This window comes from Enoplosus armatus, chromosome 13, assembly GCF_043641665.1.
Source record: "Enoplosus armatus isolate fEnoArm2 chromosome 13, fEnoArm2.hap1, whole genome shotgun sequence".
NCBI classification, from domain to species: Eukaryota; Metazoa; Chordata; class Actinopteri; order Centrarchiformes; family Enoplosidae; genus Enoplosus; species Enoplosus armatus.
This window is the reverse complement of record NC_092192.1, coordinates 10,169,747-10,195,468: the sequence shown is the minus strand read 5'-3', so window position 1 is coordinate 10,195,468 and position 25,722 is coordinate 10,169,747. Positions and strand designations below refer to the sequence as shown.

General features: G+C 40.9%; 3 protein-coding genes across 4 annotated transcripts; 1 reads left to right on the top strand and 2 right to left on the bottom strand.

Moving 5' to 3' along the window:
* Nucleotides 1–1,988: 1,988 nt before the first annotated feature.
* Nucleotides 1,989–5,699, top strand: ublcp1 (ubiquitin-like domain containing CTD phosphatase 1). Its single transcript, XM_070917631.1, has 11 exons — nt 1,989–2,001; nt 2,339–2,624; nt 3,010–3,101; nt 3,440–3,525; nt 3,641–3,756; nt 4,116–4,214; nt 4,429–4,466; nt 4,661–4,759; nt 5,143–5,259; nt 5,416–5,543; nt 5,669–5,699. The coding sequence occupies exons 2-11, from the start codon at nt 2,351–2,353 to the stop codon at nt 5,697–5,699; spliced, it is 1,080 nt and encodes a 359-aa protein (XP_070773732.1). The 5' UTR covers nt 1,989–2,001; nt 2,339–2,350.
* Nucleotides 5,700–7,455: 1,756 nt separating this feature from the next.
* Nucleotides 7,456–11,362, bottom strand: il12bb (interleukin 12B, b). The gene is made up of 9 exons (XM_070917872.1): nt 11,306–11,362; nt 10,330–10,423; nt 10,094–10,192; nt 9,733–9,909; nt 8,658–8,763; nt 8,394–8,563; nt 7,983–8,143; nt 7,751–7,869; nt 7,456–7,629 (listed from the first exon to the last, which is right to left on the bottom strand). Exons 1-9 carry the CDS (start codon nt 11,360–11,362, stop codon nt 7,602–7,604), a joined length of 1,011 nt encoding a protein of 336 aa, XP_070773973.1. The 3' UTR covers nt 7,456–7,601.
* A 2,911-nt stretch (nt 11,363–14,273) lies between these two features.
* ubtd2 (ubiquitin domain containing 2) lies at nt 14,274–24,148 on the bottom strand. 2 transcript variants are annotated; one of them, XM_070917429.1, is made up of 3 exons: nt 24,074–24,148; nt 21,361–21,597; nt 14,274–15,640 (listed from the first exon to the last, which is right to left on the bottom strand). In XM_070917429.1, the coding sequence occupies exons 1-3, from the start codon at nt 24,141–24,143 to the stop codon at nt 15,150–15,152; spliced, it is 798 nt and encodes a 265-aa protein (XP_070773530.1). In that variant the 5' UTR covers nt 24,144–24,148; the 3' UTR covers nt 14,274–15,149. The 2 variants fall into 2 exon arrangements, with proteins under 2 accessions (XP_070773530.1, XP_070773531.1); XM_070917430.1 differs by lacking the exon at nt 24,074–24,148 and adding an exon at nt 23,349–23,369.
* Nucleotides 24,149–25,722: the final 1,574 nt, after the last annotated feature.

Genomic DNA, 25,722 nt, shown 5'->3' with positions numbered 1-25,722 from the left:
AAATCTCACTCGGGATGCTCCTTTCAAAATAAAAAACATTGAAACTATTCTTAGTTGCTCAACACGCGTTGTTTCACAGCATCAGAAAGTTTGATCATTCCACCTCAGGCTTCTAATGTGGCACTATAAAGACCAGTTTCCAATCACTTTACTTAAAAGTTGCCAATAGCAGAGTTTCCATCCATTAATATCCCTGCAGCACAGGACAGGACCTTGATAACTTGCATAACTCTGAATTCACCACGACTATCACTGGTCAGAGAGAGATCACTTCGTAGAATCCGTGCTTATATAACGGGGCCGTCAACCACTGTATTTTTATCTGTCGTAATCCATTAACAGCTACAGGGCATGGTGTGGTTGGACTTAGTCTAAATGGGTGTATTTATACCATTACTCGCTTAACTGAAACACCAGCACAACAAACGTTATGGATGAGTGAGTGCTGCAACGATTGTGGTACGCCATGAACTCTAGTAACCCCTCTGTCTCGGCGGAAGAAAAAACGTTACGTTACGCCGCAAAAGACTGCAACAATTTGCCAACTAGACTGGTTTGTAAGTTGGAGTACAATATAGGACAGACAAGCCAAATAAACGACTTCGGTTTCTCCAGGTGTGATTTGTTAAGTTGGTGTTATAGTTATGACGGTGTACGTGCTGTGTAGAGATGATGAGCTGCATCGAGCAAGCAGCAGGCACAGAGCCAACAATTCAAGCTAACGTCGCTAGTCAGCTAGCATCGCTGTCAGTTAGCTGCTGTCAACAACCAAAGCTCACTTCAACACAACGGGAAATAAAAACATACCCGACGCGTTAGCTTGTTTCTAATGCCACCACTGTAGACACCAGCGTCCACACATATTCACGTAACAGCAGATAGCGTTAGCCTAAACCATTTGAAGATTAGCACAAACTGTTTCCCCCTAGCCACTAAGTCCAACTGTAGCCTAGCTAGCAAGCACACTGGTAGACATCCTGAGCTAGTTAGCTATGGCGTCCAGCCAAGACTAAAAAGAAAAAAAGAGAACTTACATTTGAAGGACGATGTTCGCAATATGTACAACGGTTTCGGGGTGCTTTTCGGGTCGGATATCGACCATTTTAACTCGGCACCGCCCGAGTTAACGGTCCTCTTGATGGAAGCGCCTCACACTCAAAGGATGCGGCCGATCCGCTCATCTCACCTAGCAGCCATTACCCCAAAGTATCGGGGAGGATGTTCTGCGCATGCGCAAATCTAGCCTGTCCCATTAAATCTTTTGGCCCCGCACTTGTTATACCAATACTGGAAAGGGAAGCTAGTTTGTTAATCTAATGTACTTTAAGGGGAATTATTGTCTTTACTATGCCTGGATATTTACATAGTCTTCGCCTCTATGAATTGTGAATGTGATCAGGTTTACAATTGGGATTACTGTATGTACTGTAAAACATTTTTTTAAAACATATATATATATATATCAAAGCCAAACAATAAAACATATCAAACATTAGTAACACTCTGCACAGTCTGTCAGAGTGAATAGAAAGTCCGCATTTTGAACTACAGGCTACAGGATCCATGTGCAGGTGGAAATTGCAAACACAAAAACTCTCTCATGTAACACATTTGTCATCAGAGAAAATGTCTAAGGCATAAAATATTCCGCTCTTAATGTTGTTTTTAGTGGTCTAAAGAATAAGTTTTCTTTTACTTTGTTGTCTTGCCTTGTCTTTATTAGATAACATTTACAGATGAAGTGAAAACTAGTATCAGAGACGGTTATTAGCACCTTTGCTAGTATCAAACGAGTTTATGTTAATCTATTGAGATATGGTCACTATGGTAACGAAGCTTTTTTTCCCTACGTCACTACCGGCAGGATCCGGGACGCCAGGAAGAACAGAGTGTGCGCCTGTCGATGAATGAAACCGAACGGCAAACTTCATTCATTCATTCAACTTTCCGACGAAATTTGACAGTGTTTGCCAAACATTATATGTTAGCTTGCTGTACCAGGTAAGGATACCCAAACTGTGTAGCTTGGTCAGCTAATGTTAGCTAGTTGGCGGGTTACCTCGCGTGTTTACATTGCTGCTAGTCAATGTTAGCCATCTCATGCTAAAAATATCAACATCAGGGACTGGCAGTGTCTGCTCTGATTACGTGGTATTTTGCCGCTGTGTCTTGAATTAGCCAGCCAAAACAACACGTGCTTAACAATAGTGATGCCATGTTTTGTTCTCTGTGTTTCATTATGAGCTACTTTCTATGTTTTGCTCAAGCTACAGCCAGTTACAATGTGGTATCCTGACACCTCTCCTGTTACTTTGCCTATCCCCCCTCTCTTTGCAAGGTGTACGTGTGCATGTTTGTTACTGTAGCTGGAAAGATTTGCTTGAAAGTGTGTGCACTTGTCTGTGCGCGTGCATACGTAACTCCAGCTGCAGCCGTGTGTGTGTATGTGTGTGAAGAGTCCGTGTGTGCCATGTCAGTATCAGTGATCATAAAGTGGGGAGGTCAGGAGTACTCCATCAGTTCTCTGTCTGAGGAGGACACAGTGATGGACCTGAAACAGTCCATTAAGACCTTGACTGGGGTGCTGCCAGAGAGACAGAAACTACTGGGACTCAAGGTCAAAGGTGAGAGGGCATCAGTGATCACAAGTGCATTATACCTGGGGGAGCTAGTGTAAATAATGCCATATGATATCCAAACCGGGTGGACGAGATATCAGGACTTCATTTACCTTTGTGCCTTGTATTATTGTTAACAATATGTGTGCAACTTCTCTCCAGAATGAAATAAACGTGATCAAAATCCACCCCTACATGTCCCCAGGCTTTGGCTATGTTAATCCACATTCATAATTAGCTGATGTTTTTTGTACAAACATGTCCATTTCTCAGCCTGTTACCTGCTTGAGTGTCAATTTTCTCCACCTGTCTGTAATCTATAAATTATTTTTATTTCATGTATTTCTTTATTGTGGGGTTCTTCTCCTTCCTTCTCTCTCTCATTCTCCAGGTAAACCTGCAGAGGATGAGGTGAAGCTGGGCTCTCTGAAGCTGAAGCCTAACACTAAGATCATGATGATGGGTACCAGAGAGGAGAGCCTGGTAAGTGGTGGGGTGATAAACTGACTCCAAATATATCTGGTCCAGACTGTGACTAAAGGACTAGCTGCTTAGTTAACTGGCTATGTGCTTGAGTCACTGGCTAATTTGCAGTTTTACCAAACATGATAGTTATTGAAAGAGCATGTTTTCATACTTGTTATATCAACTGGTCAATAAGTGGTTGGTTAGATGATGATCCTGCTAGCTGTTGACGACAGTGTTGTCATTTTCGTGGGCTCACGTGTTGCCTAATTGGCCTTATTTACTGTGTTGCGTCAAAGATTCCTCTTGGCTGACTGGCACACCTTTTAACTGTGCATGTGTTTTGTTTTGTGAAGGAAGAGGTTTTAGCCCCTCCCCCAGAAAACGATGACGTGGTCAATGATTTTGACATTGAGGAGGAGGTCATTGAAGTGGAGAACAGGTTAGATATTTTTATGTGTCTGTGGCTGTATAGACGCAAGATGAAATGTGTGAGAGGGCGTGGGGGAAATATATCTGTGTGAGTCTGAGAAACAAAGGTTGTTGTATGTCTCTAGAGAGGAGAACCTGGCTAAAATAGCCCGGAGAGTGAAAGACTATAAGGTTGAGGAGCTGAACCAACCCAGAGAAGGCAAGAGACTTCTGGTGCTGGATGTGGACTACACACTGTTCGGTGAGTTACAGTGACACCAACATTTGTCTCATTAAGAATATGACTGGGAAACCACTGACTTGTTAAGTCATAGCATGCTAATAGTAAGCACTGTACATTACATTTACATACAAATACAGTGTCTCCACTGTTTCGTCTCTTCATCTGTGCATACACACGTTATGAGAGACGTTCATAAGGTTGACACTTTTACGAACAAACATAACATTTTGACAGATTGACACAAAATCTGTATTTTGCTGACTCCTTCTGCAATGTTAGTCTGTCAAAGTAGAAATCAATAACTGTTTGTCAGCCTATCAGTAGTGAGTCTAATCCATGACACTAGGCATTGATGTTTGCATCCTATGTGTGTTTAGATCACAAGTCGTGTGCAGAAACGGGTCAGGAGCTGATGAGACCATACCTTCACGAGTTTCTGACATCAGCCTACGAGGACTACGACATTGTCATCTGGTGTATGTGACCTCTCTTCTCTTCTCTTTTCTCTGTTGTACATTTACTGTACAACTGTTTTATTTGTGGGACAACTTTCAGTGTACAGTGTGTCTTATTTACAAGGCCACTGGACGCCCTCAGTACAACAGTTGTTTTTTCAGTATATATCTTCTGACCATTTGTTGTTTTTGATTTCCTCTGTTTCAGTCTCACACATGTGCTTTCTCTCCTTAGCTGCTACAAGTATGAAGTGGATTGATGCCAAAATGAAAGTAAGTCTTCTATTTGTTGTGTTTTGTTTTTGTGTTGTCTTCAAAAATCAAATTATCACCTGGTGTCGCTGGACTGTTAACATGACTGTACTGTACCCTTTATTGCCAAAAGGTGGCAGTGTTAATCAATTTAACAGTGATAAGACTAGATAGATAACACTACTGTCTGTGTGTCTGTGTCTCTGTGTGTGTAGGAGCTGGGAGTGACAGACAACCCTAACTACAAGATCACATTCATGTTGGACAGTGCAGCAATGATCACAGTACATACCCCAAAGAGAGGGGTTGTGGAGGTCAGTACACACACATCTGATCATACATGAAAATATTGGCCTGTTTCACTGTCACACATATTACTGATGTAAACAAATCTTTCACAGCAGAAGAAAGCATTTATGTTTAGATTTAGTTGTCTTTAGTATGATGGGGCTTTTTTTCTTTTGTTTAGCTTTAGATCATGCGTTTGTGCCTTTTATTTATGCAACATTTTATGCTGCCTTTTTGCTGTGCCTTGTGACAAAATCTCTGGATGTGTAGTCAGGATAAAACAAAAGAAGTGGAAAGTATCACTTTTTATTTACACATACAGAAATAACATGTCTCTTCATGGAGTTTTTGGCTGGGGTGAGGGGTGAGAGCACTGATGTAGTGTGTTTCATGGCATGCACGTATCCAGGTGAAGCCCCTGGGTGTGATATGGGGGAAGTACGGAGAACTTTACAACAGGAAGAACACCATTATGTTTGACGACATTGGGCGAAACTTCCTCATGAACCCACAGAATGGACTAAAGGTAGTCCAGCATCATCATCATTATTTTGACCCTCTATATTTCTTCCTCGTCATTGTCAGCATTTTGCACACATTTTGCTGAAACTTATTTTGTGTGTGTGTGTGTGTGTGTGTGTGTGTGTGTGTGTGTGTGTGTGTGTGTGTCTGTGTGTGTTAGATCCGGCCTTTCATGAAGGCCCATCTTAACAGGGAGAAGGACAGAGAGCTGTATAAACTGGCTCAGTACCTCAAAGAAATCGCCAAGCTTGATGACTTCAGTGGACTCAACCACAAGCATTGGGAGAGGCAGGCACACACATGCTAAACAGAAATTCCTTGTGCAAAACAAATATGTACATCAATATTATATGTGCTGAATATGTATGTGTGTGTGTGTGTGTGTGTGTGTGTGTGTGTGTGTGTGTGTGTAGGTACCTATCTAAGAGGCAGCAGCATCACTGAGGAGGGACCACATCCTCTGCAAAGACTTGGGCTGGATGCTACCATCCCATCATCCAGTTCTCACACACATTCACACAAACTTGAATATTACAAGTCCTTGATTTCAAACCTTAGGACAGATCCTACACTAACCCTGCAGCTACCAACACTCAAAAGCTCAGGACTGGGCAGGAGATGGGCTTCCCAATTTATATATTTGCATGTTCTCTGTCTCTCCCAAATCTCACACATTTTGTTTCCAAATATTGTTTGCATTTATTACAATAATAATTGCGGTTACTACCAGCCGATGTGGTAATCGTAAAATACACCTTTGCCGGTTAAAAAACTACTCGTACATACCAAGCAAGAAAAAACAGATACAAATATCATTTCACCATGGTTAAGGTCAACAAGCGGTGTCCTCCACCCCTGTACGAAGTTGAGATGTTACCTGTTGTATATTCTGTGATTGAGATTAAAAGAGGGTTAGAATGAGAGAATGAGATGAGAAAGAGGGATTGAAAATAATTAGATGTGAAATTTAACAGGAAATAATTAGTAAGAGCAAGTTATATAACAAGTATCTAAAAATGTGTTCAAGAACTGAGGATATATTCACGATTTTACGAATATAACTTTTTCTGCAGGACCTCTGCAGGTCCCCTCTGTGGAAATTGTAGTGAAGAATTTAAGTGGAAATTTAGCAGAGCGTAATGGTCAAAATAGAAAAAGATACATTCAAGTCCTTGAGCATCAAACGGATGCCTGCAACCTACACAATCTGACATGCAATCATATGCAATAATCCTCAAAGCTACTGTGACATCGAGACTGGTCGTAGCAAAAACACTTTCATCAAAACAATTAACTGTCGTGCATGTTTTGATGGAAAACTTCTGTCATCTGTTGTTACTTGTATGCAGGGGTCACTGGACACAGGCCTGTGGGTTGGAGGATGTCGTCCATGTATACTGTATACATGCACACTGTGGACACAGACGTGTCTTGTTTCCATGGCTGGATGGGTGTATGTGTGCATATTTGCCCCAAAAAATGTATTTGTTTTTAGTTTTTCTGTGCATTTCCATTGTTACATGTCAGCTCTGTTACATTGCTGGACGCACACACTCAGATACGGTTTTCTTTTAAATGCCACATTCATTAGCCTGTGTTTTGATAAGAGTTTTTTTTTTGAACATTTGTGATAATGAACAAAGTGAGGATGAAGGAGAAGATGATGGGAATGCAAGAAACTGACAGCACAAAACGCGCATTTTACACTTAGTTTTTCTTTTGGTAACTTTTCTCCATTAATGAAATTAATGTGTCTGCACTTATTGTCAATGTTTATTTTAAGTTATGGATGATGAAGAAGGGGAAGTGTCTGGGGAAGGGGAAGGTGTCTCCCTACCATATAAACAGGGATGTGATTTTTCAGATTTTGTCAGGTTTACAGCTCTTTTTGACATTCAACTCCTTTTCATTTCTTGAGAGGGTTTCTTGAGATCTACCTTTTTGTGTTGTCCTCGTCACATCCCTGACATCCTGGCTGTAAATATGACAATAAACTTTTTTTTGTACCTAAACTGCCTGTATTTTCATTTAAAATGAGCAGTAACAGAATATTTACACCTTTTACAGCATTTAATCAATAAATGTGTCATGAAATGTTAAACATTTCATCAACAATTCTGCAAGGATAGTTATAAATAAGAGTTACAAAGGAATGAGTTATGGAATTCAATCATATAACATTATATTGTAGTTCCAAGGAGACAACTTAAATCTGTGATCAATAAATACTGTACAGGTATACATTCACTCCCAAAGTACAGCACCACTTTTTGTGCATTGCTTTAAAAAAAATTCTTCCATCCTTGTGTTCTTCTTTCCTTTATGGCTGCAGTCCAGTGAAAGAATCTAGCAGATCATGCCATGTTTATTCACTCTGGAGACAGGAGAGGTTGGAGTGAAACAATATGGATCAGATCAATGTAGGTGGCATGACTTGGATCAATCCTAAACTCTCACACAAATTACATCTTTGGTAATCCAAGTAAAATACTCACCTGCATTGGCTCCAGTGGCCAAATGGCCCGCTGGTGTGCTTGTCCCGAGCTCGCACACAGAAAACGTACTTTTTGGGTACGACATTGACCTCATACTTTGTTTCATCAGTGATGTCTCTCTGCGCAGGAGAAGAGGCGACACATTAAAGACAAAGAAATGTGGTTAAACTGGAAGTCAGAAAATGCATTTTACAGCAGCTACGTGTAACTACATCACGCATGCATTGCTTACCATTATTTCCTCCTCACTGTTACAGGAATGGTTGTCTTTGACCACCTTCACCTCGAACTGGAGGCCAAAGAAGGTGCAGGGCTTCTCCCAGGAGTCAGGGTAGTTCCAGCTGAACACCTTCCCATCACTGGCGTGCAGGTTAGGCAGTTTTTCTGGCTTCACTAAATTGGATGAGGAGAGAGGAATGAGGTGGAGAAGGGTGGGAAACAGTACAGCGAGGAGGATGTGGCAGGATTGCAATTGTAGGCAAGACAATACAGAAGGGAATAAGAGTGGATGGATGAAAAGATGGAACATAACCGTAACTACCCATAAGTATTTATCGTCCCACCCATCATATCCCTTAGTACTCAAAAACAAACCACAGAACATATTGGTAAACTCCTTTTGACACAAAATACAATGACTTACCAATCTCTCTCAGGTAGAAAGCCTTTGTGTAGACCTCAAGACGAGATAAGCTATGTATGTAAATGGTGAGGGAGATGCGGTGCTGCTCCTCCTTGTATGGGCAGTTGGCATCCTGGCAGCGAATCCCTGATCCATCAGCATCCAGCTCACAAGGGATCTTTTCCAAATAACTAGATCGAAGACAAACAGGTTGGCACGATACGATCTAGAACAGGATGCAGAATGCATGATCTAGAGTGTGTGTGAACTATATTTTGTCCTCACCGCTCAGCCTTCACCAGGAGCACAGCAGCGTTGGATCTGTACTTTGCTCTTGTCCAGGAACAGTGGAAGGAGCCTTTATAGTTAGGTGCTGAACAGTGGATGTGACCTGGAGGAACAGAAACACTGTCAGCACTCTGAGTCTCTCACTTTCTTTGTGTTTTTAATGCTCTTGAGAACAATTTATATCTCTCTCTTTTGTGTTTCAGAGCCCCAGCATTTAAACATCGATCAATTCATTTCAGGACAATAATTAAGGAGAAAAGATTGCCAGCTTCATACGAGCCTCTTCACTAAATTTAACATTTTGTTCCATCAAATCGGGCACAAAAGAAACAACAGCCTTATGGCACAAAACCATAGAAAATATGATATTTTTTCAGTACAAACAGTGCTAAAGCTTTCAGAGCTTTCACAGGTTCTTGCAATTTGTGAAAGGTGGCAAAAAAAAATGTTTAATTTCTTCAGTAAAGCAAAAGAGAAAAGGCTTTGATCTAGAAAAGAAAATACTTTTAGGGGACTAGAAGCAACAAGTTTGCAATTAGTAACAATGTGATGATAAATGGTGTGACATAAAGCCTGCCCATTGTGTTGACCTTGGTGTGGTTTGTTTATGCTACAGCAGTTATATCAAAGTATCACCATGAATTTAACAAAGACACTGTGCTGTCTTACTTTCTTTCCTTTTTCAATGTTCTTTCTTGCAAACGTTATGTTGTCTCGCTTCTTTTTCCCTCTTTCTGTCGAGTTGCGTCTTCCCTTCCCATCATTACTCTGGTCCTCCTTTTATCCAATTTCTTTTCACATGTCCCCCGCCGTTCATCTTATCTTTTGAATGCTGTCAGCTTTTGGGCCACAGCCTTCTTCCTCTGTCTCATCCCCCATCTCATTTCCCTCTCCCACCATATTTCTTATCTCTGCTATTCAGTGACATCCATCCTGTCTCTTCCAGTGAAATGCTTTTTGCCAGGTCCAATTACACAACAAATCTTTATCGCTCTTATTTGTCTTTTTTCTTCCTTTCTTCTTTGTTCTTTCCCTCCTTCCTCACTCACTCCCTCCATCTTTCTTATCTTACCTTCGTTAGGGTGGTTTTCTTCCAGTATGACCTGTGTCGAGTTGTCTAGTTGGATCATGATCACGGTGTGGTTGAGGTATTCTTCGCCTTGGCCGAGGTGACAAGTGTAGTTTCCTCCATCCATCTCCTCCACCAGGACATTGACCTGGTTCCCCTGCAGAGCTGGCTGAGACACGCCTGAGACAGGCCATGGGTCAATGTGACAACAACTCTGACTGATGAAAAGTTTACTTTTTTTTTAAAAATGTCATTTGTTTTTTAAATTTTTATTAGTATTGTGTTGTACCTAGAAAATTGGCACAGGTACTATTAGAAGTACTAGCGGTAGTAGAAGTATTATCAATAGTAGTAGTTGTATTACCGTTTTTCTTCCAAATCACCGGCTGGTCTTGATAAGCTTCTCCACAGGTCAGAGCAACATTCTTCCTGATGTTCCGACCATTATGCCTCAGGACCAGAACTAGTTTAATCATACACAAGAAGCACACACACACATAAACACACAGACTGGCTTGAATCAACATTTAATGTATGTGAGGTGAAGAGACAAATGGAAAGGAAGAGGAATATTTAGCAGAGACAGGAAATGTTACTAACCATTTTCCATTAGAGTCTCTATGTTGTATTGGCTGCTGTCTGAGCTGGCGCAGCACAGTACAGAATACAGGACCATAAGGAACAATGCACGCATCTGGAAAAAAGGACAATAAATTAGTATTATACAGGGACGGGAGCCAAACTTGTATAATTCATTTCAAACCAGGCATGCATTGCTACATAAACAGAGGACGGTATATTTACTTAAACACTGACTGCTCTGCTGATTTTTCAGCTATAACAATGGTATTTTTCATAGTTTCTGAAATGTTTACATTCTAAAGAGTAAAGTCTTAATTTGAAAAGTAACACAATCCTAAATTAAATGTGGTGGGGTTTCCTCTGAAATGTAGTCGAGGATTAGTATAAAGTCTCCCAAAAGTCAAGCTGTGGTTCCCAACCTTTTTAAGTAGTGACCCCTTGAATATGTATTTTTTTGTTTTCTTTGAATTTCTTTTTTAGGATGCCAAAGAGGTACAATTAGCCAGTAATTTACAACAAAAAAGCCACAAAACAGTCAACAGAAAGCAGATTTTTATGTAGCAGAAAGATGTTTTATCTGCTTTCCTCTCCTCGTAAGAATCCCCCGACCCCCTGAGATTTATCTTTCAACCCCGTCTCGGGAACCTTTACAGAAGTAAAGAATACCAGCACATCTTAAGTGTATTTAAGACATTTCAGTACTTGAGTAAAATTAGTTCTGACGATGCTGTAAGGAAATGTGTTTCTACTGAGCGAGACAATCATCAAATTCAGATGCGTTCACTACTACTACTTGTAGATATCACCTGGATTATTGAGAATGTCATACCAACAATCTGTGAATTTCTTTCAACGAAATTTCAACTTAGAAAAGGCTAATGTTAGAAACAGGTGTTCACCTTAATATGTTAGAATAACATATCTACTGAATAAAGTGCTGGAGGAAAAAAAACAGGAGAGATAACAGAAAATGAGTGAGTATCGTAGATCTTACCTTGACAACTGGACTTGATCCAAATCTTTCACAACTGAAAGCTGATCTAATAAGCATAAAAGAGAGGTGAGATGTGAGTGTGGGTTCAGTTTGTCTGTATGGGCTCAGCATGCTGCAGCTGTATTTATATATGGCAGAAGCAGAAGGTTGAAAAACCCCCAACATGAAGTGGAATTGCCGTGTGTGTGTGTGTGTGTGTGTGTGTGAGGGAGAGAGAGCTAAGGATCAGTATGTGTGTAAATTACTACCTGACAGTTTGATGACATAAGATCATGATCTAGTCCATCAGTTGGAAACACCAAAGGAAAATTACAATGAACTATAAGAACAACAGATCAACGTTATTTCTTCACCCATCACATAGATTCCATCTGACACTCAATCATCCTTTGTTTCAGCTCAAAGGACAAAAGTACAATTCATAATATACCATATTCCATTGTAAAATTGTGTGTACAATAACCACACTGACCACTGTGGAGGAAATCAGGAACAACAAAAGAGACAGAAACTTCTGGGAAAGGGAACTGGAAAAGCTCAAGTGTTTGCACATGACGGTGTGGGATGGTGTGTGGTGGAGTATCACTGACCATCAAACAGGTACCCTAGAAAATGGTCATGAGAGTTCTCAGGAACAAGAACAAGAAAGCAAAAGAGTTAGTGATGACACCTCCATTGAAGTGAAAAAGAGAATAGAGTCACTGGGATGAAATAAAAGAGAAAAGCTTTTATAACTGAAGAAAATCACACGGAGGGCTCCTTGAATTAGTTTTGTGAACACAATGTTCTTTGGCCATGTAGAAAATCCAAATGTGTAAATAACATTGGGAAGTTGCCTGTGCTATAATTGTGATTTATTGAGGAGTTTCCATTATTCATTATGCTCCAATTACAACCACTAACGTTTAACTATGCCAGTGTAGGTCTGTCTGTAATGATAGCCAGTAGGCCGTTTCCTGTAAGAACCTCTAACCTAATTATAGTTAGAGGTTTCTTTTGATTTAACATTGCTATGTGCTTATGAAAAAAGGTGATAGATGACTATTGTTCAAGGTTGATGGTTGTTGTGGTTTACAAACAAAATCACCATTGTATTGAATCATAGTGTGTTGCTCGGAAAGGAAGTTCTTTGCACCTACTTTGATACCATACACTTGTGCCAAACTGTTAACACACCTCCCCTAACATACTCAGTGGAGGAATGCAACTAAGTACATTCACTCAAGTACTGCACGTTCCATTTCCATTATATACAACTTTATACTTCATCTCTACTACATTTCAGAGGGAAATATTGTACTTTTTACTCCACTACATTTGTCTGACGACTTTTGTCAGGACCATTTTTCTGCATAATAAGTACTTTTATTTGTAATATTTTAAATTTATCTTTTTGGTAATACTTGTACTTGTAGTGACATGTTTTTGCTACTTTTGCTTAAGGATCTGAATACTTCTTCCACCACTGAAAACACATCTGTCATACTAAACCAACTCGTTTCAGATTGTAAGCGCTATTACGAGGACCGGAGATTTAAAGCCACACTGACCTTATATTGTATCCACTTCCCCTCTGTCACTCATGTACCACGTGACCTTTTACATTCAATAGCATTAAAGTGGGTCATTAACTGTCCTTCTTCCTCTTTACTAACACACGAGACCTTAGTTTACACAAGTTTACGTGATGGACAGATTACTTGTTAGTAGGTAAACAGTTTAGGTCCTTCCTCATTTCATCTTTGGCTGAATGACATTTGCTTATTTGTTCTCAAGCTGGGAATGCCAGTTGGCGGCACTTCTATCAAACACAATGTTTACGGTGGCTTCTGCTATCTTTAGGGCCTCTTTGCATCACAGTGTTTTTACAAGGAATTTTCAATGTTCTGTCTGGCTGGAATGAGGAGGTTGAAATAAAGAAGGGAGGAAATCAAAGGAAAAGGGAAACTGCTGTGCTATTAATTACTATTGTTTAAAAAAAGAGAGCTTCTAAATTGATATTAATAACCAATCAATCATGGATATATTGGTTTAGGCATTGGTATAGGCCAATATATCGACGCCAGATTTTTGGAGGAATAGTTCGACATTTTGGGAAATCCACTTACTTGCTTTCTTGCAGTGAGAGGAGGATATTGATGCTACTTTTTATGATTACCTTAGCTTAGCATAAAGACTGGAAGCAAGGGGAAACAGCTAGCCTGGCTCTGTCCAAATGTTAAAAAATCCACCTACTAGCACCTTTAAAACTAACTGTTATGTGTTGAAGCAATTTATTTACCAGGCCAGTGAGTTTCTGCTAGTTTCCACAACATGAACTAAACAAACAAGACATAGCGTGTTAATTACTGAGTGTTGGAGGTGCTGGTAGGACTATGAACAGAGCTAGGCTTTATGCTAAGCTAAGCTATCTGGCTACAGCTTCATATTTAGCATACAGACATGAGAATGGCATCCATCTCCTAATCTAACTCTTGGAAAGAAAGTGTATTTTCAAACTATTCCTTTAAATTCTCAAATATTTACATCTGCCTCAGTAATGGGCTCTAGTTAGAGATAACCTCTCTCCTGTGGTTTGATCCTGCCCGCAATATGGATGGGAATTATAGTATGAATCACAATATGACAACAGTATCATGAAAAAGGTGATTTGGCAATGTGTGATGCAGTATATTGCAAGAAAAGCACTTTAAATACATCCAGATATTTGTGAAGGAAAAGGTAAATATGTCCTAAAAAAGGTCAATAATGTTTCTATTGGTGGAATTAATTACATGTTGCATAATGGTCCCTTTATAGAACTGAAATAAAATGTGAAAGAAACTGCATACTTTTAACAATGATTATTAGCCATAAAAAAATGTAAATCGCAATGTTATTGCAAGAGAACATACTGCCATCATTTGTGTCTCACCTCTACATCAAAACATGCACATACTGAAAGCAAACAATGAGACAGAGACCGAGACATAGAAACAATGATCAATTTTAATTAAAAACATTCTATTTTTAATCAAAATATGCAATTGTGTTTCTGTTCCATCCTTTTGCCACATGAATAAGTGTGGTTGTGTCCTGAACATATATGGACATCCACGCACGCACGCACGCACGCACGCACGCACGCACACGCTGACTACTTAATGTTTATTAAATGATTGCTCTGATTGTTCTGTGAAGCAGAGTGAAATAAAGCATCTAATCCAGCGGCAGCTTGATGCAACAAAAACAAGTCACGCCCCATGACTGAGACCTGTGGACAAGAGGGAGGACACCTCTTTTTACGAACTAGCAATACAAACCTTTCTTTACGGCTCTTAGCATACTGACTTAGTGCCCAAGTGAGGAAATGTTCTTGACTTGATTCACATATAATTAAGAATAATTGCCTAAATACGTGTTGTGATTGTTAATCTGTATTCCTCTCTTTCTAAACTGCTTGTGTTGAAACTATGTAATGATAATGTATGTATAACCCTGTAGCCTCATGAACAGATTTCTGCTGACTGAATGGAAACTGAAACACAGAAACATTTGAACATCAGTGTTGCTAAGAAAACCCTTTAAGCCATCTGACAAAGTTCTCTTTTTGTTGTTTGGTTTCCATAGGAACAGTTAAAAAGACTTCAAAAAGGTCAAAATTTCAACATGTAAAACCAAAAGGAAGAGTCTTTTCTCAATTCAAGAGTCCTTTTGCTCCGCCAACCTCTGCCCAAACAAAGCCCGAAGAGAAGAGAAGAGAAGAGAAGAGAAGAGAAGAGAAGAGACGTTCATTCTTTTTTCTCCCTTGTTATCCTCCAGCCTGCTGGTACGCCCACCTCCAGGCTGCAAGATTTGGGGGGAGTTAATTCTCCACCGGCGTGGGCTCTTCCACTGCCACCGGCCCAGAGGCCTCCGGTGTGTGTCCTGGTGTTGATACTGGCTCTGGTGGTGGCGGCTGGCTGAGGATGACCTGCACTACATAGTCCCTGGAGATGTTGAGTTGGTCCAAGCGCAGCCTGTCCGTCAGTGGCCGACCTGAGAAAAACCAGCGTTGGGTTGCGGCAGGCACGCCCTCGTGACTTTGTAGACGGCGTTTCATCATGCCCACTGTGTCCGAAGAGCGGACCGCCAACCGGAGGTCGCGACCCGTGGAGAGCCGGAGCCGAAGCTGGCACTCCCCTCCTGAGCCGGGGTCGCTGGCGCTGCCTGTGGACGGGTCTGCAGCCCCGGAGTCTGGATCTGAACCGTCAGGCTCTTCAGAGCGCTCTTCAATCATGTTGACGGGAGGAGAGAGGCAGTAGACTGGCAGCTGGTATCGATTCCCCAGTTCATCATAACATTCGGTCAGAGCTCCTGGAAGAGTGGAAAAGAAAAATATTATATATATAAGTGTCAACACTGGCCATCATTTCTATCAGTTATGATATAATCTTTCATTGAGAGTCTGGTGGGCCACAGAACATTTGCCTTTGAGAGATTTAAAAAAGTCTATTTTAACCCATTAATGTAAACCACATGACTACACAATGTGGAGGTAGAGCAAGCAAGACACTGAACCCTTAGTTGCCCCAGGTGGGAACGCCTGGCATGGCAACTCGGTGTGTGAGTGTGTGAGAGAATGGGTGAGAGGCAAAACTGTAAAGTGCTTTATCCGTTAAGGTAGAAACGCGCTATGTAAATGCACTCCATTTACCATTTACATTTAACTTGCTGTAATGATCTACTGTGCTTACCTTAGCTACTGAAAAGGAAAGCTCTTTCTATACGTACTGGAAGCTATAAACCATTATCTGCAGCAGGTTACAGCTTACTGTAACCCACCAATATCAACAAAACTGTGCGCATGCATATGTTTGGGACACTAGGTAAATGATTAACAGGGAAGTTCCAATACAATCAACAACTTAAGTCAACATTTTGGGCAATCCCTCAACTTTTCCCTTCATTTCTCGCTTTCAAATGAATGGTCTGGATAAGTAACATTTTTGGGTAAAAATGATGAAACGCCTGAGCTTTACAACTTGGCACTTTTATATTGGATTTAAATAAATGTGTTCTTTTGTATAGTTTCATTATTGCATTCATAAAATAAGAGTCAAAAGGCCCACATCATTTTCACAACTGACAAAGCCAAAACCTGACCTAAAATTCACGTTTCGCTATTTTAAGATGAAATGGAGAAATGAGAGTCAGACTGAATTGAAAAACATAGTAGGAAAGATGAGAGTGAAAACAGTAGAAAAGGGAATGACGTGTTTTTTGGAGTACTACATTAAAATAAATTATGTCACTGCTGATCAATTGTGATTCAGACATAGAGTAAAGATTTGGGGGGGGGGGTGAAATGCAGTGAAGAGGTCATATTATACCTCAAACAGAAACTTAATACAGTGGTATTCACAGGGGGAGACCCCAATGATCCTCAAGGGGGTTTCAGACAGGTCCTCGTACACAGTAGTTTTATGTCACTACTGTTCATACCTGAAGAAGTTATTTTATTGCGGAAATGGGTGTTTTGAACACAAGCTTTGATAAGATGGTAATGATGTTGCCCTTCAGACATTTTTAAAATGGAAATGAAATAATTAAAGACCAGGGCGAAAACTCTCCCCACAAAAATCAAAAACACTGCTCCACAGTCTTTGAAACGTTGAAAAAGGTCACTTCAGCGCAGTGTTGTTTTATGACTTAAGTTGAGCCATGTGAGAGAGACAATGAGTTTTGTGGTAATAGAGACTGAGATGAGTCAGCAGAAGCCCACAGGATGTTGCTCTCTACTCTGTAGATGACGGCTGCTGTGGTCAACATTAAGGCAATGCCTCGCTTCAGGACACGGCCCACCAGAGTGTAAGTGAGAACGAGAGACTGAGAGGCTGACTTACTTTGTAACTAAAATATGTAGTAATGCGGATAACAAGTGCACAGCACCTTATGACAATGATACTCACCAAAAACCACTTGGTGGGAAATTAACTACAGAAGTTATTTCAACATTCTTCATTCCCTACTGTGAAAAACCTTTTCATAATATGTAGGCTAACTCTTTCAGCTTTGGCAACCAAATGATTTGCTGGCATACCAACATAGTGACGTGTTGGATAAGCATGTCTTTAAAGTATTAAAAATCTCCGCTTTGTCAGCAACATAACTGAAATGTCAACATGTGCAAATAAATCCAAGGATTCAAATTCACCAGCTTCTCCTACAGCTGCATGTGTTCATGTTTGTAAGTTAGATAAGGAGACTTTAGCAGGAACGCTAACGTGGTTGTTGCTCAGTCTGTGGCTCTTGTGTTGTGAAGCAGGCTGCTGTCTGGCTCAGTGTGACCGTCTGCTCTGAATGCTGACATTACTGCTTTATGCAAGATTCGATTGGCTGTATCAAAATAAGTTCTCCATCTATGTAGATGGATTCCCGAATGGTATTCTGTCTAATTCATGCAAAACTAGGGGGCACCAACAAAAAGCCCCTTTGGTTTCTGATCACAGGACACATGATTCACAGAGCAGATGTGTATGCTGCTGCTGCTGCTGAGACAGCTAAATATGTGGAAGCCAATGTCACAAAAGGCTAATATAAATACAAGACATGCTTCACTGGCAATGTATAAACATGATTTGGATTCAAATCTCTATGTTTGTATATCTCACTTGCTTTTTTTCTACTCCCTTTGGCTCCGTAGTGTTTATCCTTCAGCTGCAGAATGCTAATAGTTTCCAGGTGGTGCTAATGGCTTTGGTTGTGGGATTTCATTAAAGCCTTGTACCAAAGAGATGAAATGTTATGATCAAAGCAAGAAAACATTTATTTACATGTTGCTGCAGTACTGTTTTTGCATGGCCCCCCAAAAAGTAGTTTGATTTGTTATGGCTGAAAACATAAAAGGCATGTAATGATGTGAATCTGTGAACATAACAGTTTCATTTGTAGCAGGTTGGATGGAAGCCAACATGTTGACCGACAGCTTCAGAGTCACTTTTGATGACAGCAGATCAAGTTGGTCTCCAATCTAATTATATACAGTGAACAATGAGCATCAATTGATACATCTCTAGTGAGTTAAAAGTCTTCATTATGAATGGGGTGGGAGTTTTAAGAAACCTTAAATACGCAGTTCCATTTCCTGAATGCCAACAACAAAGTCTGCACTATATATAACATGTTTTAGTATAGTAATGGAGGTAATTCAAGCTTTAAAAAGATTTTGGAGGATCATTGACTGCTTCTAAAAAACAACTCCCACAGTGACCCAACATTGTTCGCTATGCTAGCAGCGTGGCTCTCACATTTGGAAATTTCACACATTCATGTCCCCCTCAGGATGAATTGTAATCACTTGGGTGATACCTTGACTTTTCCCTCTAGCACCATCAAGTCAAAATTATGATTTGTCAAATACTTTAGTTTATAAACAAATATCTGCATAACTAATGGCATTCCCATCAGACTCAGCTCAGTATGTTGTGTTTAATGCTAACTGCATGCTAACACACTTGACTAAGATGTTGAACATGGCAAAAATTATACCTGCCCAACATCAGCACGTTAGCCCCGTCATTGTGAGTATGTTTGCATGCTGATGTTAGCATTTAGCTCAAAGCACCACCGTGCCTAAGTGCAGCCCCACAGAGCTGCTAGCGTGACTGTAGACGTTGAGGCCTATTTGATTTCTTGTGCTGCACACCTATATGGGTGGCATGACTTTCTAGATAAGGTCTGTCTCACTAGATTGACCACGTTTCCTCCACTGTAATCCACACGCTTTAACACAGAATGGAATCCAACCCTTAATAATAGCCTTATTATAGTGTATTAACATTTAAATGTAACTGATAAGTGCTGAATGATCTGCAAAGCTGGCATCTGATTAATCTGACAGTTACTATGAGCTGCTTACATCTTTTTTGTCTGTTGGTTAAGTTGGTGGAACAAGGCCAAGAGTGCATTGTCAAACAATCAACTGAAACTGGAATGAGGAAAGCAAAAAAAGAGCAATAGAAAGGCATAAAGTTGTGAGTGGTAAAAATATTTAAGTGATCTGGCTGCTCTTTGTACCGGAGTGCTGGATGAGTGAAATGTGATGTCAGGCCTGGGGAATCCACAGCTGCAGCCCAGCAGGATCTGATCTGACCTGGACAAACTACTAAAAGGAATGGAGCAGGACAAGACACCGACTACGATAACATGCACAGCCTGTCTGTTGGTAACCGCTATGCCCAAATCGTATTCAGGTAGAGCTGTTTTTCCATCTTTGAAACCATGAGATTTAGTGTTCCTGTTGGCCTACTAACAGAATAATTCTGCCCACCTCTGCTTTCCTGCAGAGGAGTCCACCTATGAAAAATGTATGAGAAAAGTGCAGGTTACCAGCTAACCCCTAAAAAATAAACTGCCTCTGACAAACAGGGAAAGGTTCTGCTTACCATGTTATGTACTTATTTCAAATACACAATACCCATGATACTGTGCCAGTGTGGTAAAGGATAACAGGTATGAGGTCCTTACATGGACATGAATATGTTTTACATCAGAGCAAGCCATTAATCTCAGCTTGTTTTGACATAATGAGAATGACACACTTCTGGACTCTTGTATGAAAGTCTGGAGGGACAGGTGAAACAAAGAATGCCACAAATGCCACAATCGGAAACAAAGGACGTCACCGTCCAAAACTCACCACGACGACATTTAACAAGAAATGGATAACCTTTCCTTTCCCTCAGTTGAGGTAATATGACTCCAAGTTTATAGGAATTAGGAATTGAGAGAATGACGCACATCCACAAATAGAAAGCCAGCTCAAGCAGCTGATGATTACTGTGTGGAGTTGTTGGGCTTCCTGAATCCGAGCCATGTCAATCTTATTGATTTGTTCTATATGGAGGCTCTCCAGTGTGTTTTAGAAGATGCACTATCTTTGGTATACTTACGTGAGTGATTACTTCATTAAATCTGTCTTTCAGAAGCCCAAGGACACGCCCCTTTTCATTTATTATTCATTGATGAAGTCTAAGCTTTAAAATGCTGTCATTGAGATACACTTAAGAGGTTCAGCATCTGTAACTCCATTGAACTGCAGGCTCAATACTGTAAATGCTTGTCAATGCTTGGAATCAGGTCCATATTCACTAAACACTCAATTATTGTGTAAGTTAGCAAAGACTATAGCACAGAGGCACCCCTCACCCAAACAGAAATGAATACTCATGTATGACATGTAAGTTTACTTCCTGTTTATGAAACTTGACAACATGAGATGACATTTGAAGGATGTATAAGAGACTTCCTGGGGAAGCTTTACTACATCCTTTCCCTTCTCAACTCAAACTCTTTGGCCTATTAATAACCGAGAGCTGATATTCAGTAGTCCCCCAGTGTTAAGGACGGCTGTCTGGTGGCAGAAATGTATGTCACGGCCTGGTCGATTAATAGTTTTGTCTATAAAAGGCCAGAAAAAAAGTAAAATATTCCTGTTTAATTTCGCACAGCCCATGGTGACGTCTTCAGATGTCTTGTTCTGTCCAACCAACAATCCAAAACCCAAAGATATTTAATTTATTATCATGTATGACAAAGAAAGTCTAAGAAGCTAGAACCAGCAAATGTTTGGCAAAAACTACTAAAATAATTATTCTTATGCATTGTTAATTAATTTCTAATATGCATACTGACTGTTTTGTCACTTTTTACTGGGAAACACTCAAACCTGTTTATAATTGCCTTCACTTGTCTTAAGTTTCAGCCCCTTGCTTGGTCTCTCAAAAAATGCTTCTTTTCTTTTCTTCAATCCAAATTCCAAAATAAATGTTCTTACTCATAAAAACTAGAACTGAAAACAAGATCTGCAGCCTTTAGTAGAACTTCAATCTGCAAAGAAATTTACTACAGCCGAGTTCCTGAGTTTTGGTTGCTCTAGAGAACTCAGGGAAGAGGAAGTTGAAATTCTTGCGGTGGTAATGATCAACTACAATATCCTACTTCAGGACATCCTACTGCCCAGTGGTATTTCATGGAGAGTAAAACAAACACTATGAGGAATATGCTACGTCTACCACTGTGGAAATGTGTGTTACCATGCGGCAGTGTGATGCTGGCCCCATCGAGGATGGCCTGAGCCAGCAGGTGGTCATTACTCTCAAAGGCGCTGGCCGCAGCTCGCAGCGCATCCCAGATCTCCTTCCGGCCCTCGAATGCTGGCGCTGTATCCCAGAACTCATCTCTCTTGCTGCGCAGCTGGCCTTCAGTCATCGGGTAGTCACTTTTCCATTTAGGCCGCTCTCTCTTCAGGGGCTGGTTACGCCCTAGAGCCACTGGGAGGGAGGACAGGGGAGATGGAGAGAAAAGAAAGATAGAGAAAGACAGGAGGGTGGGAGAGGGGAGATGAAGGAGAGGAACCAGAGGGGAAATACAGAAAAAAGGCACACAGAGAATGAGAGCGAGGGTGGAGTAAAAGGAAGGATGTGAGGAAAGAAAGAGAAACGGGGATAGACAAACCAATAGAGAGGGGGGAAGAAGGCGAGGGAGGGATAACCAAGATAAAGAAAAAACAGAAACAAATTGGGAAGAGAAAGCAGACAGACGTTGAGGGGAAGATGAGAGTCAGAAAGAGAGAAGGTGGGGGAATACACAAAGGACAAAAAATGAGAAGTAGGGATGGAGAGTAAAGGAGAAAGGGGGAATAAGAAGAGTTAAGCTTCATCTGAAACAAAGCATCTTGTAAGATTAATCAAATACACAACTAAACTGGGATGACAGATTTACGATGAGAACTAAAAGTGTTATGTTACTAAACCCAGTTAAAAGGTTAGGGTTTAAAGCATCTAACAGTGCTCCATCTGCAGCAGAATGGCTGATGAATAACACCATCTGGATCAACACCGAAGGGGATGACAGGTACAGGACAATCTGTGTGTGTGTGTGTGTGTGTGTTTGTGTTTGTGTGTGTGTGTGTGTGTGTGTGTGTGTGTGTGCAACACAGAGACAGAGGAGGATGGCGAATCAAGGTGTTGAGTTACACCTGCTGCCGGTACACATGTTCTCCGATGATCACATGGCACAGTCCAACAACACCAACCCTTCATCTGACTGTAGTAAATAAGACAGACTGTTTACACTTACTTTGCTAATTTACTAGTTTGCCATTAAACACTAGCCTACTTGCCTGACTTTCAGTGATTTCCAGAAATCCTTAGAAATGTATGTAGGCCAGTATGTGTAAAAGATGCTTGAAACTTAGTTATAACACCTGCTCTAGTGAAAACAGATATATTTACATGTGTTCCAGTCTAATTGCTTTGTATCTCATCATCCAGCAAGGTGTCAAATAACATCTGCTTGTCTGCATCTGTTTTAACACTACATAGTTCCTTGTTACCACACACACACACACACACACACACTTCCTCACAGATAAAAATAAAATCTCTGGCTGAAACCTGTTTATGTGAAATCTAGACAGGTAGGAAGTCTGGGAGGTAGTCAAACAAATCATCAAGACGATGAAGGGGCAAAAAGGAAGACATTAAGGAAACCAGGCTATATCTCAGCATCTCTAAGTCCCCTCCCCCCAACACAGCTCTATCTCCCAATCTGTGATTAAAATAACTCACAGGACGGCAGCGGGACCCTTCCTAGGACCAGACAACCAGGAAACTACAGTTCAAAGTTTTCTACAGCACCTCAGCTTGATAAAGATCTCTACAAAAAAAAGGGGGGGGGGTCTATCTAAATGCAACATCCCCGGTTCATTTCCAGCCAGGGATGCATGTTACAGCCATCTCTCTTTCCGCCATGCACACAGTCAGTAAACCTCCCCTGTAAACTAACTAATGAAGGCAACACTACGCCAGGTTTTGTACCAGCCTACACCCACCAGATTTCATGCAACACTGCTTTATGGTTTTAACCAGTCATGCAAGTTGTAGTATCACCAGAAAATAACTTTTTAGTATCATATTTTAATCACAAAGCCATGCTTAAAATAGCACTGCTTGGGTTATCATGCCACATAACCCCAGGCGTTGCATGCAATTCTGTTTATTGCTCGATAAATATAATAAACCTCATCTGTTGCAGTCTTCTGTAGTCTGATTCTGGTTCAGTCGCTGGACAGCTTGCTGCTTACTTCTCTCAGGCCTTGTTCATAATAATCGCAGTCTACAGTTACACTGTTAAATACACACTTCCTTTATCATGAGGGTGAAGCACCCTTTAAGTTTTGACACCTCCTCTTCAGTTCTCCCCCAACACTTTCAGGCACTAACACATGCTTTAACACCTCGCCTTTGCAAAACAGTCAATAAAAGCAAATACCTGGCAATACTCATAAGTGCAGCTTGCATTAAGCTAGAAGGAGCTTATAAGCAGCCAGATAGTCAGGACACAATTCAAATCAGGCTGTATCACTCCAGTGCGTTTCCTTGCATACCATTGCCGTCTGTGACCCATATTTGTTATGCAGAAAAGCTAGCAAGCTAACTAGGCTACGTTTTAGCCGGCTAGCTCAGTCAACACCAAGGAACAAAGGGAGGCAGCGTCGCACAGTAAATATTTCCCAGTTTGCAAAGTAGCGACGAGGCGTCATTTCTCGCTTCAAGGCCCGCTGCGTGGACGGAGATAACCGGGAGGGCTGCCGTGTCTGTCTCCGGCTCTGTCTGGCTCGGGTATAAAGGAAGGGAAGGAGACCTCCAGCCAGGATAACATGCAAAAAAAAAGCCTAGAGGAAGCCCCCCTCTAAAAAGCCAAGCTTGTATGCACTAAAACACGTCGATACGCTTTATAAGTTACCTCCAGTGCCGTCCGAGTTCTCGTTTAAGCTGCCCGAGGAGTCGTGGTGGCTCCCGACACAGCCACCCATGGATGTTTCGGCAGAGCAGCCCGGGCTAGGTAGCTCACCCCCCGGCCCACAGCTAGAGCTACATCCACTAGCCCCCCTCTCTCGATTTTCTCTCTTCCCCCCTCCCCTTCCCTCCCGTCCTTTCCTTTCTCCTCGTTTCCTCTCGTCCTGCCTTTCCTCCTTCCTTCCTTCCTTCCTCCCTCCCCTCTTCCTCTCAGCATTGGCGGGGCGCAGCGGGCATCTTCTTCTTCATCATCATCTGTGGGGAAGGCGGAGGAAGAAAGAAAGAAAGAAAGAAAGAAGGACAGACAGACAGACAGACAGACAGAGAGGCTCACATCGTTACAAGGTGACCGAGAGATGAATGAAGAGAGAGAACAAAGGAGAGGGGCACTGTACATACTCTTTGGGGCAGCATATGTTTGTTTTAGCCTCCTCTGTTGATGATAATGGATTTTGGCACATGTGTTGTTATGTTTTGTTTCCAGAGAAGCTGTTTGCTGTCCCGAAGAAGACACATCAAACCACTTATCCTTGTATTCTTGAATGTCAAGGAGGCCCCCCTGCTGCCACTGCTGGCCTCAGTGATTGAAGTCCATGTTAACCAGTCGGCTGGGTGATCTATTCTGCTCTACTCTGTTCTATTATATTCTCTCTTGCATAGTAGGGTGTTCAGGGGTTTCAGTGGTTACACTATGTAGGTTGTTGATACAAACAAGCACACAGTTTAGATTTATTTATTTGCAGATTTTTAGAATTTCATATTTCAGTTTTCTATTCTATTCTATTTTAGTCTTTATTTAACAGGGTTTTTTTTTTAAATTATACTATTATTAGTTTTTAAGTTTCAACACACACGTCTCATGCATAGTAGAGTTTTAGTGGTTAGACTATGTAGGTTGTTGATTCAAGCAAACACAAGTTAGATTAATTTAATTCTTTTTTGCGAATAAAAATCAGACTTTACAATGCAAAAATAGTTATTGTGGATTCTCTTTTAGTCTTTATTGCACAGGGCTTTTTTTGTTATACTATCAGTAATTTTTAGGTTTCAACACACACATTTGTTGTATAGATGAATCAGATTTTCAACAGTAAACTCATATAATTTACTGTGCAGCAAACAGTGAAATGAAGTTATTGTTCTATTCTATTCTCTCCTTTTTATTTCTCCTCTCTTCTACTCACTCTATTTCTGCATCCAAATGCTGCCATGTCACACCACATAAACACACTCCTGCCTGGTCACTATCTTTAGGACTGTCCTAAAGAGACTTGACTTGGGTGTAATTTGACACACTGGAAAGCACACACACAGTCACTCACACGTTCATGTACACACACACACACACACACACACACACACACACACACACACACAATAGCAACGGGATAGGGAGGGTAATTTTACAACAAAGCTGTCTGGAATTACAAGTATTTCCCATTGCTAGAAACTGAAAGAAGTCATGTTTATGCAAAAGACAGCTTACTTGGAAACCCTTCTCTGACTGTCTGCATGACGTAATGTGATGTAACAAGTTACTGACGATACACTTGACATGTCGCTGCATACTCCGTCATTAAGGTCACAGCAGGAGAT

Bases quoted from the DNA above. Each gene is read 5' to 3' on its own strand.
- ubtd2 (XM_070917429.1), bottom strand. From the start codon at position 24,143: ATGGGTGGCTGTGTCGGGAGCCACCACGACTCCTCGGGCAGCTTAAAC. The intron at 21,598-24,073 runs GTAACTTATAAA...CCTCCCTCCCAG, and splicing joins GAACTCGGACGGCACTGGAG to TGGCTCTAGGGCGTAACCAG. The intron at 15,641-21,360 runs GTAACACACATT...CCACTCTTCCAG, and splicing joins CAGCATCACACTGCCGCATG to GAGCTCTGACCGAATGTTAT.
- il12bb (XM_070917872.1), bottom strand. From the start codon at position 11,362: ATGCTTATTAGATCAGCTTTCAGTTGTGAAAGATTTGGATCAAGTCCA. The intron at 10,424-11,305 runs GTAAGATCTACG...CCTTTTTTCCAG, and splicing joins GATCAAGTCCAGTTGTCAAG to ATGCGTGCATTGTTCCTTAT. The intron at 9,910-10,093 runs GTAATACAACTA...GGCCTGTCTCAG, and splicing joins GGTGATTTGGAAGAAAAACG to GCGTGTCTCAGCCAGCTCTG.
- ublcp1 (XM_070917631.1), top strand. From the start codon at position 2,351: ATGTTTGTTACTGTAGCTGGAAAGATTTGCTTGAAAGTGTGTGCACTT. The intron at 4,467-4,660 runs GTAAGTCTTCTA...CTGTGTGTGTAG, and splicing joins GGATTGATGCCAAAATGAAA to GAGCTGGGAGTGACAGACAA. The intron at 5,544-5,668 runs GCAGGCACACAC...GTGTGTGTGTAG, and splicing joins AACCACAAGCATTGGGAGAG to GTACCTATCTAAGAGGCAGC.